Genomic DNA, 16,096 nt, shown 5'->3' on the forward strand with positions numbered 1-16,096 from the left:
TTTCTTTTCCTCCAAGATCCGAGTCTTTTCCTCTAGAATTCGTTTCTTCTCCGCTATTTCGCGCTTCTTCTCTTCTATTTCTCTGTCTTTACGTTCTTGTTCGGCTTGCTGCCTCTTCCTTTCGTCTTATTCCTTTTTCTTGCGCTCTTCTTCGCGTTGTCGCCGCTGTCTCTCCTCTTCTTCCTTTCTCTTACGTTCCTCCTCCATTCGTCGCTGTCTCTCCTCGTACTCGCGTCGCTGTCTCTCGGCTTCACGTTGCTGCCTCTCCGCCTCACGCTGTTGTTGCTCGATCTTGCGAGCCAGCTCTTTGACTTCTTCCGCGCATTGCGCCTGAGCCTCACGAAACATCTTTTCGTCCTCAGCTCTCTCCTTTTGAGCCCTCCGAATGTCGGCCTCTTTTTCCTTCAGAGCCTCTGCCATTCGTCGCTGTTCCTCTTGAGCCCGCTTGAGCATCTCTTCGTACTCGGCCGTCTTTTCTTCGAGAAGAGTCTCGAGCGATATTTTGAGTGACGCCTGGGTTTCATTGGCATCTCTGAGCTGCTTCTCAATCGCTTGTCTCTGTGTCGCAAACTCCTGGGCTAGCTTCTCGTTGGACTGTTTGATCATGTCCTCCTGCATTTCGCGCAGCTCCTTGATCTCCTCTTGTAATTGCGCCTTTGCAGCCGCGATTTCTCTCTGCACCTCCCGACCGGCTGCTGTCTCATCGAGGTCCTTATCCTCGTTGACCATCTCTTGTTGGATCTTGAGCACCGCCTCACCCGCTTTGCCGTGAACCTCGATGATCTTGCCCACTATGCTCTGAGCTGACTGTTCGTTGCCCAACCACCGGGCCACTTGACTGCCGCTCTTGTACATGGTGCCCCAAAACTCGGCTCGGCTCATGAGTTCCTGTTCCCGCTGATCGCCCACGTCTTTCGAGGCTTTATCGAGTGTGTCCCACATGAAAGTCGCCAAGATGACGTGCCCAAAGGCTTCATCGCCGCAGAGCTGCTGAAACATCTTGAGATTCTTCATCGACGACCCCCGAACTCGATTATCGGTGATGCGATGGAGATAGACGATTCCAGCAAGCTTCACATCCTTTCTGTAGATCTGCGAGAGGAAAAATGCGACATCCTTGAGCACCTCGGTATCGGTGCGAGTAGTATCATCAAAGCCGGGCGTGTCGACGAGATAGACGCAGCGATCGGGACTTTGCTGATAAGGAGAGACGCCGACAGCTGCGGTGTGCGAGACGAGGCTGTGGCCAACCTTGACGTCTTGGCCAGTGACTTTGCCGATGAATGTGCTCTTTCCAGCGCCCGTCACGCCCATTACGGCGATAACCACGTCGTTGGGGCTGAAACATTGTTAGTAAGTAACTTGGCGCTATTGTTTCTTTCTTCACGGACCTCAACGAGAATGACTCTGGCGGTGTCAACTCCATCATGTCAATAACGATCTTTGCAACAATGTCTGATGTCTGACATGCCGTCTCTTTAAGCTCTAGACCCACGGACATAAATACATTTCCCGGGCGTTCCAGGCTGTCACAAACCGTGGCTGATGCAACGTCCAAATAGTCTATCGATTGCCACTCAGATCGCGATATCTCGAACGAATCACGTCCAGCCACTAATGCAACCCCTGTATCTGTGCTCGCTACGGCGTCCCCATGATTGGAGATTCCGCTGTTGTCTCTCTTTCAGCTGGCGGTCGAGACCTTTAGTGAGTCTGCCTCGGCTGACACATAAATGCGTCCAGAACCCGGCTGTGGATTGATGGGTTGAGGAAGAGGGGACAGTTGAGACAGCGACGATGGCGAGAGAAACAAAGGACGTTTGGGTTGCTCTTATGGGCGTTACTGGCTCTGGGAAAAGCACATTTATTTCCCATTGCACTGGCCAGAAAGCCACTGTCGGAAATGGTCTCCAGTCGTGTAAGTATTGCGTGTACTCCAGCGAATGCATTCTCATGCGCAACCAGGCACACGCAATGTTGAGGTCTACAGTTTCACCTACCGACCCGGACTCACGGTTCATTTGGTCGACACTCCAGGCTTTGACGACACCAACAGGCAAGATGGTGCTGTCCTCGGAGAGATCTCAGGATGGCTCAGCAAGACCTACACCGAGCAGATCTACCTCAGCGGCATCCTTTACTTTCATCGCATCAGCGACGTCCGGATGCAGGGCACAGGAAAAATGAACATGTGGCTCCTCCGGAAGCTCTGTGGTCGCGGGGCGGTGAACAAGGTCGTTCTTACTACCACCATGTGGGAGTTGGTCGAAGAGAGCACGGCCGAGCAGAGACTGAAAGAATTGGAGGAGACCGAGGAGTTTTGGGGATACATGAAGAAAAATCGCGCTGGAGGCCACCGACACTACAACAACAAAGAGTCGGCACTGAATGTCCTTAGCCGGTTCGTGCCCCAGGAGCTCAATGTTGAGCCTGAAGTTATAAAGCTGGCTATACAGACTGAGCTGGCTGATGATCACAAAACTCTTGATCAAACCGGCGCAGGAAAGATGCTCAACGCGGAATGGGTTCAAGAGAAGGAGTCTCTCGAGAATGAGCTTGTTCAAGTCCGTGAAGCCATTAAGACGGCGACTTAGGAGTGAGACATGACCATGGCTAAGCTTCTACAAGAACAACAGGAGGAGATGAAGCAATCAGTCGAGAGGATGCGCCTCGAGCAGGAGAAACTTAGGGTCACGATGGAACAGTTGCATGCTGAGCGACTGGCCAAGATGAGGGAGATGCTGGAGCAACAGAGAGACGCTACTGAGTCTCTGAATGCAGACTTGTGGGAGAAGGAGAGGGAGCGACAACAAGAGCAGAAGCGCCACAAGGAGGAGAAGCTCCGAAATAAGAAATTGGCAGCTGAACAGCAGAAGACTATTCGTGATCTGACGGTGAAGCTGAGCCCGGTGCAATCTCCCAGTGCTGCTGAGCCACCACCATGGACTCCATCTGTATTCGAAGAACAAAAGCCAGCCGAACCAAGGTAGGGATTACTCATTCTAGGCCTGTTTCACAGTGACTAACACGATGACAGCTGGCAATGGGAACACACCCAAAGCCAGGACACGGTCTTCAGCGCTCACTGGACACTTGGCTTTACTCCTGACGGGAAGAAGCTCATCGCCGGACACAACGAGAAAAGAATATCGGTTTTCAGCCGCGACGAGCAAGGGCAATACCACATCACGCAAGAGTTTAAATGCTGGAGCACGAGCAAGTGGAAACGAAAGGGGTATAGCCGAATTACCGTCACCATGAGACCAGACGGCCGTACCTTTGCGGTATCTGCCGAGAACCGACGTATCCAAATTTACGATTTGAATGGCTCGGGCATGTTTCGTCAAACGCAAAAACTTGATCAGAAGGCCAGGATGATGGCCTCGTCGCCAGACGGCGAATACCTGGTATCGATTACGAATATGTTTGACGGCAAGGTTCAGGTTTGGAAGGGGTTTGACACTCCTTTGCTACCCATGAAGTGCGTTGAAGAGAAGATCGTGCATGACCTTGGGGGCAGCGTCGCCGGGTCCATGGCCTTTAGTTCAGATGGACGCCTAGCTTTGGTGTTGAGCGACAAAGTCATCATGTGTGCCCTAAACACGCTCACTGGAATTCTCACCAAAACACAAGTCCTACCTTCAGACTTAAGCTCGATCGAGAGTCTGACATGGGCCCCAGATGGCCGCACCCTCGCGTGCTCGGGACCCAGGAAAGAGCACGTCGAAATCTGGACAACGGGACACGACGGGCAGATGCAGCGGGTGGCAAAACTCGACACGCCCTGGGACTGGTGCAGACGTATGTCTTTCTCGCCTGATGGCAATTTCTTGGCCATTGCGTATGAGTTTCAGGGGTGATGTATGTGGAAGAGGGATGAGCGGAGCCAAGATGGATGGATCATGGTGTTGAACTGTCTAGCTGACGGGTGGGATCCGAAAGCGATGGCGTTTCACCCTGATGGAAAGTCGATCGTGCTTGCGTATATGAGGGATCAGTTTGTCTGGAGTATTGAGAGAAAGTGAGAGGGTTTATCTGGGCAGTTATACAATATCTTTCCTAAGTTGAATTCACGTGCTCACAACCACGAGCCAGGAAAGCACCAAAAAGTATATAGTACACACTTATTTGCACTTTCTTATATAGTAGCTACCTCGGCTATCAACAAAACCTAGTTACATTCAATACCTTAAGCATATTAGCAGATATAACTTACACCCCGTCTAAGATAGTGCCAGCATCCCCTCTACCCAACATAAACCCAGCACGACCGGTTTATCCCTTGGGAACCCCACGATCGTCATACTTCTCTAATAACGCATCAAAAACTTGCCATTTCCGGCCTAGCTTCATCAAACCTTAAAACCGTATAAAATATCCTACGGTCTAATCTTCCATGAAACGCTACTCTATACCTTTGTATAGTAAGCTTAACCCACAATTATTAGGCAACGTTGCCAACATCGGGAAATTCCTACTAGCACTAGGGCAACTAGCTCGCTATGCAGCTGTTAGTCATTGTTACGCGGTAGCTAGGCAGTGGCTGCAGGGTAGCAAGGCCAGTTGGCCACTCGACCAAAAGGTTACCTATGACCTCGATCCATCGAGGAGGTCATGACTGCCTAACGCGGTATATCACGGCTACCCTGCAGGGCACCTTCGGCGCCCTAAGACGGCACAACCGTAACAGTCATCGTAGGCTTTCTTAAATAGGTACGCTTACCACACTTTCAATATCTTAGTATTAGAAGGTGTTTATAACCAGCAACGGGTAAAAATATTTAAGGAGGGAATTGTTCCATCCCAAAGGCATTTAAATAGGCATGGATTCTTCAGTTTTTACCATAGATGAAGCAGGGCAGACCGACGTCATAATCATTGGTGCTAGGCTTTTAGGTAAATGATACCTTTTTTTTTTTTTTTACACACTCTATTAACACCCTACTCTCACAGGTGTTTGTGCTTTGGTGAAGCTGCGAGAGAAATTTCAAGCTATCAAGATTAAATTGTATGACAAGAATGGCAACGTAGGAGGTATATGGGCGAAGAACACCTATCCTGGTCTGCCTTGCGACATACCTTCTCAGGTAATATCCACTGACATCCTCTACTAAAGGGAAATGTACTAAAATCTCAGTTATACTCCTATTCCTTTGCCCCGAACCCAGACTGGTTAGCCACATACGCCTCTCAGCCGGAGATCTTGTCTTATATCCAGCAAGTAGTCCACTCGTTCGACTGTTCTAACTACATCCATCTCAAGCAAGAATGCGTCACGACAGAATGGCTTGACGAGGAATTACACTGGCGTGTGAGATTGGTCGACCTTGACTCCGGTCAAATGTATCTCAGGTACACAAGGTTCCTGATCACCGCCGTTGGATTCTGTGATGTTCCTAAAGGCACGGATAAGATTGATGGAATCGAAAACTTCACCGGAAGAGTCTTCCACAGTGCTAGGTGGGATCATTCCTTCGATTTTAGCAACAAAGCCGTGGACGTGGTCGGCAATGGCTGCTCTGCGAACCAGTTCATCCCGTCTCTGCTCGATCAGACCTCGGTCAGAAGTCTTTTTCAGTTTATGAGAGGCCCGCATTGGACCGCTCCCAAATACAACAGCCACGTTTATAGCTGGCAACGATGGTAAACTTTCAGATAAGTCAGAGAGGTTGATGGCAACGGCACTAATTATAGCTGATAGGGCCTTTCGCCGTGTACCATTCGCAAACCGATTTTGGCGATATTGGCTGGCTATTAAACTCGACCTGGCCTTCCCTGCCTTCAAACAGAACGGGCTGGGTAAACTTCTCCGGCAACAGGTCCAGACATCCCTGACCAACTATATCCGACGATCAGCGCCCCAAAAGTATCATCACATGCTGATACCATGCTTCGACTTCGGAGCGAAGCGGCCAGTCTTAGATGACAGATACCTACAATCGCTGCATGATCCGAGAGTAACGCTGGTCAGTACGCGGTCTCTGTCCGTCGTTGGCCCCCGTGAGCTGCAAAGCAATAAAGGTGATATCTTTCCTGCGGACGTACTTATACTTGCCAACTTCATTAGTTCATCAGAGGCTTGGTCTAGCTGATTGGATGTACTGAATGAGCCTATCCGCAAGTCGCCTCATTAGGCTGAGGGAAGCGTGTAACTAGGAGAAAACCTTTGTGTGTCGGATGTGACGCATGGAAGTCGAAAATCCTCCATTGTGGAGGATGAATTCGTAGATATTATTCGAATTCGAATTCAAGCAGAGACGGAAAACCACTAGCGGGAGAATAACAACACCGAGAATCATCGATTAGAAAGTGCTTGGTTCCATTGATCGACTTATCTATTACTTGACAGGACCCTATGCAGATTGAGAGAACTATCACGACATAGTAGAACGAGTTTAACATTAGCCGCGATGGAGATATCTTAGCAAGCTGGCGGTGAATGCCAGAATTTGCCCAGAGCCGTGATTGCCTCAATATCTGAGAGCGTCACGACGGTATTCAAGAGCGAGGACGTTGTCGAGCTGGAGGAAGAACAGGGCCAAAATGTAACGACAAGCTGCACGCAACCTACGCATTAGTTTCTAAGACGCGGCATCAAAGTCGAGGGTTGCTATTGCATGAACTAAAAGCGGAAACAGGTCCTTGCGGGCGAAATGCATCGACGGTTTAACGCGCGATACCTTTTCGCTTAGCTCATCGAAATGCCTGACAGTGTCAGTCAAGTTTCCAACATGTTGTCTCAGCCCTGTATCTACTATTCTCCTTGAAACCTCAGAAGTCCACAAGCAGCCATGCAGTGCACAAAGTTATGTCTTGTTGAAAAATCTGATGTAGAGCTATCACATTTGGCAGGACGTAGGGTCAGGTATCGCTGATGAATGCCAGAAGGCTGAATAGCATATCCGTATTAACGCGGCATCCCCCACCCGGTTGAAGTGAGCGGCGAAAGCCGTTCCATAGCCATGTAGCCACGTCTCCCTGGCTCATACCCTTGAAGTTGTGTTGCGCGATAAGAATATATGCCTCGGAGCAAAGCATTGTGGACTCGCTGTAAGCTTTTTCTTGGTAGTAGGCTTCCATCGCTGGTTCGAGCATGTATGCAGGCATTAGGAGCGGGGTCTCCTGACTCGGAACGAGAGCCATTCGATTTATTGTGTCGGCAGTTAGTTGTGCACCCGATGAGGGATCACTGGAGCAGCAGGGTGTTGTTGGGGCCAATATCTGGTCTGGCATTACTGTTTCAGATAGCAGACTTCCGGCTTCAGCGACAGCCTGGTAGCTTGCAGCTGTGAAAGTAAGCTCAGGTGCAGAGCGTGGGCTTGATGTTGAGGCAGATCCTATAGCCAGCAGAGGTCCGGTGACAGGTTCAGATGACTGAGCTATAGAGATAAGCGCCTGAAGATTTTCAGCTGGTGGAAAGATGAGGGCGTTGACTTCCGATCCAGGTTGGCCATCGGAGACCAGTGGATCTGTGGAAGCTGGGGCGGACAGTTTCCCAGCTCCGAGGTCATCTGTATCAGAGACAACATTGCATGGCTGATAGGCTTCGCCATGAGTGCCGGCAAGAGGTGGCGATGATGTGCCACCCTGACTTTGAGGTTGTTGCAGCAGCGGCGTGCGACAATCTGCCCTATTTTGATAATTCTGATAGCGGCGGTATCGCGTCAATTCCGCCTGAAGGGCCTCGATCTGATCTCTGAGGCTCGAAATAGTTTGTTCTGCTTCGCCGAGTTTTTCTTCTAGCGTTACGATATAGTCTTTCCGACGAGCACGATGCCGACGCTGATTGTTGCGGACCCGCTCCCGTGTGTGCTGAGCTGAAACCCGTTTGGTCCTGGGTCGTGGTGTCGAAGGTGGTCCCGGAGGCATGATGAGTCGCTACCTATCGTCGATATGTCACCGATGGGATCCCATTTTTAAGCCCGTCTCAAAATGGTGACATATCGATTTCGCGTATTAGTCAGCATTTACAGGTCTCTCCCTGCGAACTGTCTCAAACACCCCGTGATTGGACGCCACGGGTCAAGGCCTACTTGGGCGGAGTCCATGATTTCCATCAGACCATCATGTGCGTCAGACTGGTGCCTAGGCGCAAAGGTGGACGGATATGTTTGATTTATCAGCATACGAGATATTCCCAACGGTGACATATCGATGCGCTCCTATCGATGCGCTCCCAAGAACTATATAATATCTGGATAGATTTGCGAACGACATAGGCCCATCACCCCACCCCAACGCATTCATCCAACACCATTCTTACCTAACCTAACCAATTTACTACTAGCAATGGAGTCTAACGAAATATATGACCAAGTTAATAGGCGATACGGTCCAATCACGAAGAGCAGTACCGGTCAGTATGAGCAAACCGTTGCGAAAGCGTTTGGGTACACAGAAGAAGAGCTCGCTGGTATCCCTGCAGGTGCGAACCTGGGCTTGAGCTGTGGCAACCCAATTGCACTCGCGAGGCTGAGAGAGGCGCGTCTATCCATGCCCCGCATCGTTTCGTTTTATTGACTGTCAAAGGGCGAAACCGTTATTGATCTTGGGTCTGGTGCTGGCTTTGATGTCTTCACGGCTGCAAAGAGAGTCGGTCCTACAGGCAAGGCCATCGGAGTGGATATGAACAAGGTGAGAAAGTCCTTGCCATCTAGATCGGGTCTAGCATCCATTTAATAATGCATAATAGAATATGGTAGACAAGGCCAATGCCAATAAAGCTCACGCCAATGCCTCAAACGTTCAATTCATCGAAAGCGCCATCACCTCTATCCCGCTACCCGACAACACTGCTGACTGTATCATCAGCAATTGTGTCATCAATCTTGTCCCTGCAGCGGAGAAACAGCTTGCATTCAACGAGATGTTCCGACTGCTCAATCCCGGCGGGCGGGTTGCCATCAGCGACATACTGGCGCGCAAGGAGTTTACCGAGGAGATGAAGAAGAGCATTGCTCTATACGTCGGGTGCATCGCTGGAGCTAGCCAGGTCAGCGATTATGAGGCCTTTCTCAAGAATGCAGGTTTTGACGGTAAGCCGAATCGTCCCATTAGAGTATGATGGAGCCTAATTGGTCTTTGTCAGATGTTCTCATCGTGGACAGCAAGAATGACTTGAATGTGTACTGTACCGCCGCCGAGACCAAGACATCGTGTTGTGGGATAAACACTGTCGAAGAGGAAGAGGAGGCACCATCTTGCTGCAGTTCAAAGACGAAAGAGAATTGCTGCAAGCCGGAGGAAAAGGAGTCATGCTGCGGAGCTGACTCGTCCACGTGTGCTTGCCAGAACCAGTCGAGTTCGATGGCAAGTGAAGCCGAGACACTGGCTGCTCGACTAGGGATCACAGACTTTAACGAATGGGCAGGTAAGTACACCGGACGCTTGGTCTGATTGAGCCGCCAACTAAACCTTCCCAGGCTCCTTCCAGGTGTATGCTGTCAAACCCGCGGCGAACTGAGAGTGATCGGCCTGTAAAATGAGAGTTTAAAGAGCCTGCTCAATCAAACGCAATCTGGCTGTAGCATATGCAAAGTCAGCTGCTGGATTATATTGTGAGGAAGCAGCTTGCCACGGCTGCCGGCGGGACTTAGTACTATCTTTTCAACTGTATCCTGATCCATTACTGTACCAAGGGCAGGTCGTAATTTAATAAACTCCATTAAAATAGACCCGTGCACACCGGATCGATTGGCTCGAGCAATATGCAACTGGTCTGTAGAAATTTCTATATCATGCAGCCTACTTTCCCACTTCCCCTTGTGTCTCCTTAGCTCTGCGCTCCTCGCGCTCACTGAATCGATCCCCAAACAAGTCAAAGTGGGGTCTCATGACGATGGTATACTTCACAAGCTCTTCCATGCAATCAACAAGGCGGTCGCGGTTTGAGCTGGCAAGCATACGGCTGCCCTCAGGCTCAGATGTGAACTGCGTGTATGCCTTTGGCACCGAGCTCTGGTTGGGAATGGCAAACATGCGCATCCACCGTCCTAGTATCCGAAGCGAGTTGACAGCGTTGAAAGACTGTGATCCTCCGCTCACTTGGGCAATGGCCAGGGTTCTTCCTTGAGTAGGACGCACTGAGCCGGAGGATAATGGAATCCAGTCAATCTGCTGCTTGAAGATGCCCGTCTGTGATGTGGTTTAGGTTCATGTTTCTGTACACATTTAATCACAGTTGAGGGGGCTTACCAAGTTGCCATGCTGCTCAGGGCTGATCCATACATGCCCGTCGCTCCACTTGCTCAATTCCCGCAGTTCTTGTACTTTAGGATGGCAGTGTTGGACGTCGTCCTTCTGGGGCAGACCAGCAGGGTCGAAGACTCGGACGTCACAGCCGAGGCGGAAAAGAATGCGCGCGGCTTCGTAGGCCAGCAGACGGGAATATGATCTGGGGATGGTGAGTGAGACTGGTAATATCCGAGCTAAAATGGATGGCAAAAGATCAAATGATGACATCCGCCTTTGTCCAAAGCACTCACCGACTTCTGAGACTACCGTACAGAACCAGAATGCGGAGGCGATCGAGCCCTCTGTCTAAGATCTCGGACTGCACCATCTTGATCGCTGTGCTTAGCTCCAATTCCGAGATCCAGTCATCGGTGGAAGGATTGCCGTTAAAAAGAAAAGGGCGATATTGCTCTCGGATTCCGACGTCATCTTCGTCGGAGCCAATGGCGAGGGACTGCTGGCTGTAGGCGGGATCGGGGGCAAGCCTAATCGCTGCCCTCCCAGCGTGGGAGTTGTTCAAATCTCCGTGCCCGTTCATCGCGAGGCTGAGGTTCTGGGTCTGCTTTGCTGAGATGCTACCAGAGAAATATCGATAAACAAGAAGCCCGTGGAAAGGTGCGCCTGCGTGGAGGTTGCCTGTGAAAGTGCGAACTCGGAGGGTGTGGCAGAGAAGACTCATTTTTGATGCCGACTTTCCAGGCCAGACACACAGTGGGAGCCCACATAACAAATAGCGCTCTTTATGTACTGTCACCTCCGCGAAGGGGAGCACTTTGGGCAGTGCAGACAAAGATTTTTAGGCCTTATAAACTAAGCCAAGCGTGGCTAGGAGCCATGCCTGGACGCACCCACCGCCGGCCATGGCGAGTGAATCCTTGCAGGGTCTGATATTCCCACGCGAGAGAGCCGCCAGGGTGGGCCTCATTTCAATGAAGATTGCGTCTCCATGGCTTCTTGCGGCATCTCTCCTTTCATTTCTCCAGCGTGAAATCATGGGATCTAGGTGCGGTGACTGTGTTTTGGGAGCTATTCTTGTTAGATTTAGTGGACTACAAAGTCTTTGGCATGGATGTTCATGCCGCCTGTCTAGCAAGTCGCAATGTCGCCAAGAGTTCAAGCTACCGTGATTCATTGCTCTTTGGCCACCAAGGCTTGTTCATCCCAGATAATAACTACTTGCTATCCCAAACAGTCGCGTCGTACTCATCCATCCACTCCACAAACTCGCCACCGGCTTTGGCCCAGCCGGCAATGCCTTCGAATAGGATCACGCTCTCCATATCGCTGTCGCCTTGCTCGTCGAGATGGTCTTTGAACCATCCAGCTGCTCGAGAGCCCCGGCCCCGAGAGGATGCTGGAAGGAGTCAGTATGCATGTCCTTTCATTGTATGCGGCTAGTTTTGGAGGCAGTAATTCAAGACCTACAGCAGTACCAGATGATCTTTTGGACTCCCGCCGATTTAAACAGGCTGTACAGCGTCGGTATGGTCGGGTAGAGGCTCTGTGCCGGCAGATTGATGGACCCGCGAATGGTGCCGCCCTGGATGACAGAATGGGTGAGTTGATGCTCGATTAATTGTTGTCTCGGAAAACACGGAAGGTAGGTAAAACCTCGTGGTCTGTCCGGCGGAGATCGATGAGGACATAATTCTTGCCAGCGATATTCTTGCTGTCCATTATCATCTCCAATGCTGCCTGACGTGTCATGGCCGCAGGGGCCTTGTTGAGGGGAGGAGGGTAGGCAGCATGCCAGGGCGTGGCGGCATCAGTAGAGGCCATCTTGGATGAGCAGATGCAGTTGACCAGTTGGAATGCGAGATTTAGGCGAGGACGGGCGCCCAACCTTAGGAGAGATTTTGTGATGTTCATCACATCTGGGAGGGGGGATGGAGGGTATTTCTGAATATGAAGCCCTCTGAGGGCTGAAGGCAATGGGCAACCTCACTCAGACATGGTAGGGACTGTGTCATACCCAGACTATGATTGGCCACGGCGAAAATTACATACGTTCTTGGGAACCTGTCATGCCCGAGATGTGATTGGTTGTTCAGCTTTTGCCAGCTGTGACTGTGCAACCCCACCAAGCAAATTCCATCACCGGGGCTGTGTCAGGCCGAGGCTGCGATTGGCTCGACGGGATTTTCGACCAGCAGCGTCCATTGCGATTCCTAGATTGCTGCAAGTTTTGGGGCGCAAGAGGGACCGCGGTGATTCACGTATAAGATCGTGTTCGTCTCGACGGTAGCGATTCATACAGGCACAGATTTCATCTGCGTCGCTGGACTCCGAGCCACCCACAACCACCCTGCACCACGCACCACGCACCGCATCGCTTCAAACCTACCACGCAAGACGACCGCCCGCCTTCAACATGACACTGGAGAAGAAGAAAGGGATGGGCAGCCGAAGCAACAGCTGTCTGCCTTCAAAGGACTCGGTCTTCTGGATCGCTACCTAGCCCTGTGGATTTTCCTGGCAATGGCTATTGGCATCATTTTAGGCAACTTTGTTCCCGAGACGGGGCCAGCCTTGCAGAAGGGCAAATTTGTGGGTGTTTCAGTGCCGATTGGTATGTTCTCCTCAGAGACTTGAACTTCCGGTACCTGAAGTTGATAAATTCATAAGTTGTTGGCTTGCTCGTTATGATGTATCCTATCCTTTGCAAAGTATGATATGAATCGCTGCAAGTTATCTATCACTTGAGTTTTATTTTATAATACCACTAGAGTTTTAGTGATGGGCTAGGCATTGCGACCCTGATTCTTTAGAATTCAACTGGGAGTAGGACTAGAAAAGGGGAGGTGGCTTTGACTGCGCCAAACGCAAGGTTTTCTCCTTTTTCTCACTTTACACGCTTATACCTATTCCAGTGAAGAACCGATTGCATATGAGCTACTCCAATGGTCAAGTGTTCAATATACAGGGGCAGCAAAGCGCAGTCACTGATGGTTTATATTCTGTACGTCATGGGCCCCTTGGCTTCGAATATTATACGTAAGTATTTAAAAAGAAGAAAAACCAACCTTGGTGACCAGGAAACAGTTAACAATAATACTGGCGTATAGTTGGAGTTTCATTTTCAACTGGGAGATGAAATTCACTCTCAGAGCTGTTAATGACGGAGGGCTCGAGATCGTCCCAGAAATTAAAGTCAACACACAACAAACGGACTATAATCGGGCAATACTATCTCAAAGATGGCAGCAGTGCATTGACGGCATGACTGAACATGTTAAACGTGTGCTTGAAAACCTGAAAAGGGCCATTTTCAACGATCTCGATGAAGGCCTCAAAAATCAGCAAACGATGCATCTCCCTGGCGAGGGCTTATTCCTCCTGAGCGATCCCATCTTCAATCAAAGAGGGAATCTGCTAGCAAAGTTAACGTAGAATGGGTAGGTTCAGCATGTCTCTCCTCATGTCCTTGACGCTGACAAGCAAAGTGAGGGAAGAACCAAAGGACGGCACAAGTCTGGCCAGCCTGTCTGACGAAGAAGACATTTGGGAACCTGACCTCAGTGTTGTGGCACATCTGCCCGCACGTCGGCAGCCATATGTCCTTGGCGATTCGGTGCCTGCCGTCTTCCATACTTCTGCGTTTGAGGATCTACACCCAACCCCCCCAGAGGTTGATGAATGTGGCTGAAACGCAACGCAAGGGGGGCCAAGAGACGCTTCAAGTTGGGGAGGTCACCAAAGCCAATTAGAAGGTGGCGTCGCAGAGTCCGGCTCAGGAGGGCCCCTAGTTAGAGGTCTGGTGAGTCCTGTGCACTAGTTCAAATACGCGAGAATTGATCGGACGATAAAGGATGGGCTTGAACATTTCGATACTGGCTTTCTGTCTCATGTCTTTCAACTCCGTAGTCGGATACTCAATACACGCTGCATCATGTGAACCTTTTCCTGGAAGCAAGAAGACACTGGTCACCAGCACGCGATCAACCCTATAATAGGCATGCGAAATGCGCTTGGGCACGATCCAAACCGGCCAACCTAAGTAAGAGATCTTTCTCAGCTTTCGGGGCAAGCTGTTTTGTTACCCTTCCCAAGCACATGTCCGAGTTGCTCGCTGGCCTCCGTCATCGTGGTTTAAGTGCAGGTTCATATATGTATCGCCTAAGTACAATTTTTGGGATGGTTAAAAAAAGAGAGGTTTCAAGGGATAAAGAGAAACATATACTCAAAATAAACAAGCCTCTCTGCCATACATTATTTTTTTTCCACTGTGAGCGTGCGTTTCTTGAGTCCTGTAGAGTCACTACGTGCCGGGATATGGGCGTGGCGGTGCACTGTGGCGTGTCAGGGATCACCAAACGTGGCGGTGCGTTGCTGCATCAACCACCCCCAAGCCCATCTCTAATCCTAACTCTAACTCCATTACCATGCGAAATTCGCGATACCAAACGCCCTGCATGACTACCACTACTCATAATTTAGGGCAGCCGTCCTATTGAAACTCCTCCAAAGTCATGTTCGACATCCAGCGCCTGATTTCCTGGCTCGACACCATCCCCGACCTATGCGACTCTCCGCGAAAGCTTGACCCTCCCACCAACAAACGAAAAGCTGGGCAACAGGAGCCCAGCCCTCCAGCCTCCAACAAGACTTCAGACACAATGGAACGTCAGACGCCAAAGAGACGCAAACTCGCTGACCCGAACCGTACACCGCGAGCCGCCGACTTTCCCGCCCCTGCCTCAAGCGCGAGCTCCGTGTCGTGGTCCGAATCTAGTGAAGGCGCCTCGCGGTCTAGCTCTCCCAAGAAGCAGATGCTGGGTCTACGACTCGAAGAGAAAGGACTCGAGTGTCGCCAGCTCAACATCGACACTGCGCCTCCCGCTGCGGCAGACCTACTCAACGCGATCCGAGAGATTGGAAGCGGCATCGAGATACTTCCCGAGGCACAGAAGGAGACTATTCTCAGCAGTCCCCATGTGCAGGGCCAAAATACACGACTATGGAGGTTCGCTTTTAAAGAGGCTGGTGAACAGGATGTTCTCCCAGGGCGTATTCCTCCTCCAGACGAGATCTCTCTCATTTGCGATCACGCTCGACAATGCCACGACAAGAGTCATGAGGAGTTCTCTTGGAACGTGGAGGTACACCACCGCCTTTTACAGGCCATTCTAAGGGAGCCGGGGACTTGTAAGGGAAAGCCGTTCAACTATTCAACCTGGTATGCCTGCATTGTGTCCATTGTCACTGTGACTCGATTAATGACTATCTCTAGCACCACTGCTCGACCCCATCGCAAATACGTTCCCTACTCCTCAACAGCCAAAATGGTCGACTTTTGCCTCTACCTCGACGACGAAGCCGACACTGCAGCACTCCAAGCCCTCGGTCGCCGAACCCCAACATTGACTGTCAACCACACTGACTTTGCGCCCGTGCAACTAACGCCCATCGTCCTGAGTATTGAGACTAAGCGCCCGGGAAAGGAACTCGACGCGGCTCAGTTGCAAATGGGCGTTTGGCATACAGCCCAATGGGCATTTCTTGAATCTGTAATTGGCTTGACCACACGTCCTCTATCGGTTGAAGAGGAAATACTACGAAGACAAAAGGCAGACACGGCACTCTCCGAGCTGGGGCTCATTCCAGGAATCATCATCCAGGGACACCGCTGGCACTTTGTCTTTTCGACGCGCGAGGGTAACAAGACGGTCCTATGGACAGAGCGACAGTTTGGAACCACGCAGAGCATCCTGGACACATACTCTGTCGTTGCTGGCATTCGAGAGCTTTCACGATGGGCTAGGGATGTCTACGTGCCCTGGTTTCGGAAGAATGTTCTATCTGGATTTCGAGTTGAAGACGGATGAAAGGCGCCTGATGAATATTCGAAAAATTCTACTACGAC

At 50.7% G+C, this 16,096-nt stretch overlaps 6 protein-coding genes across 6 annotated transcripts; 3 read left to right on the forward strand and 3 right to left on the reverse strand.

Annotated features, from left to right (window-relative positions):
* Positions 1–126: 126 nt before the first annotated feature.
* Positions 127–1,426, reverse strand: NCS54_01443300 (G domain-containing protein; the record flags this gene model as incomplete). The annotated part of the gene is made up of 2 exons (XM_053159584.1): positions 127–1,339; positions 1,392–1,426. The coding sequence occupies 2 exons, from the start codon at positions 1,424–1,426 to the stop codon at positions 127–129; spliced, it is 1,248 nt and encodes a 415-aa protein (XP_053015559.1).
* Positions 1,427–1,797: 371 nt separating this feature from the next.
* Positions 1,798–3,860, forward strand: NCS54_01443400 (G domain-containing protein; the record flags this gene model as incomplete). Its single annotated transcript, XM_053159585.1, has 4 exons — positions 1,798–1,918; positions 1,966–2,564; positions 2,619–2,986; positions 3,038–3,860. 4 exons carry the CDS (start codon positions 1,798–1,800, stop codon positions 3,858–3,860), a joined length of 1,911 nt encoding a protein of 636 aa, XP_053015560.1.
* Positions 3,861–8,289: 4,429 nt separating this feature from the next.
* NCS54_01443500 (Methyltranfer-dom domain-containing protein) lies at positions 8,290–9,463 on the forward strand (the record flags this gene model as incomplete). The annotated part of the gene is made up of 5 exons (XM_053159586.1): positions 8,290–8,481; positions 8,530–8,634; positions 8,693–9,035; positions 9,089–9,370; positions 9,423–9,463. 5 exons carry the CDS (start codon positions 8,290–8,292, stop codon positions 9,461–9,463), a joined length of 963 nt encoding a protein of 320 aa, XP_053015561.1.
* A 281-nt stretch (positions 9,464–9,744) lies between these two features.
* NCS54_01443600 (FMN-red domain-containing protein) lies at positions 9,745–10,954 on the reverse strand (the record flags this gene model as incomplete). The annotated part of the gene is made up of 3 exons (XM_053159587.1): positions 10,485–10,954; positions 10,195–10,393; positions 9,745–10,134 (listed from the first exon to the last, which is right to left on the reverse strand). The coding sequence occupies exons 1-3, from the start codon at positions 10,910–10,912 to the stop codon at positions 9,745–9,747; spliced, it is 1,017 nt and encodes a 338-aa protein (XP_053015562.1). The 5' UTR covers positions 10,913–10,954.
* Positions 10,955–11,405: 451 nt separating this feature from the next.
* Positions 11,406–12,168, reverse strand: NCS54_01443700 (Oxidoreductase; the record flags this gene model as incomplete). The annotated part of the gene is made up of 3 exons (XM_053159588.1): positions 11,845–12,168; positions 11,659–11,773; positions 11,406–11,587 (listed from the first exon to the last, which is right to left on the reverse strand). Exons 1-3 carry the CDS (start codon positions 12,100–12,102, stop codon positions 11,406–11,408), a joined length of 555 nt encoding a protein of 184 aa, XP_053015563.1. The 5' UTR covers positions 12,103–12,168.
* A 2,534-nt stretch (positions 12,169–14,702) lies between these two features.
* On the forward strand, positions 14,703–16,058 carry NCS54_01443800 (Hypothetical protein; the record flags this gene model as incomplete). The annotated part of the gene is made up of 1 exon (XM_053159589.1): positions 14,703–16,058. One exon carries the CDS (start codon positions 14,703–14,705, stop codon positions 16,056–16,058), a length of 1,356 nt encoding a protein of 451 aa, XP_053015564.1.
* Between the last annotated feature and the right edge of the window lie 38 nt (positions 16,059–16,096).

The sequence above is a fragment of the Fusarium falciforme genome, chromosome 12 (genome assembly GCF_026873545.1).
Source record: "Fusarium falciforme chromosome 12, complete sequence".
In the NCBI taxonomy this organism is placed as follows: domain Eukaryota; kingdom Fungi; phylum Ascomycota; class Sordariomycetes; order Hypocreales; family Nectriaceae; genus Fusarium; species Fusarium falciforme.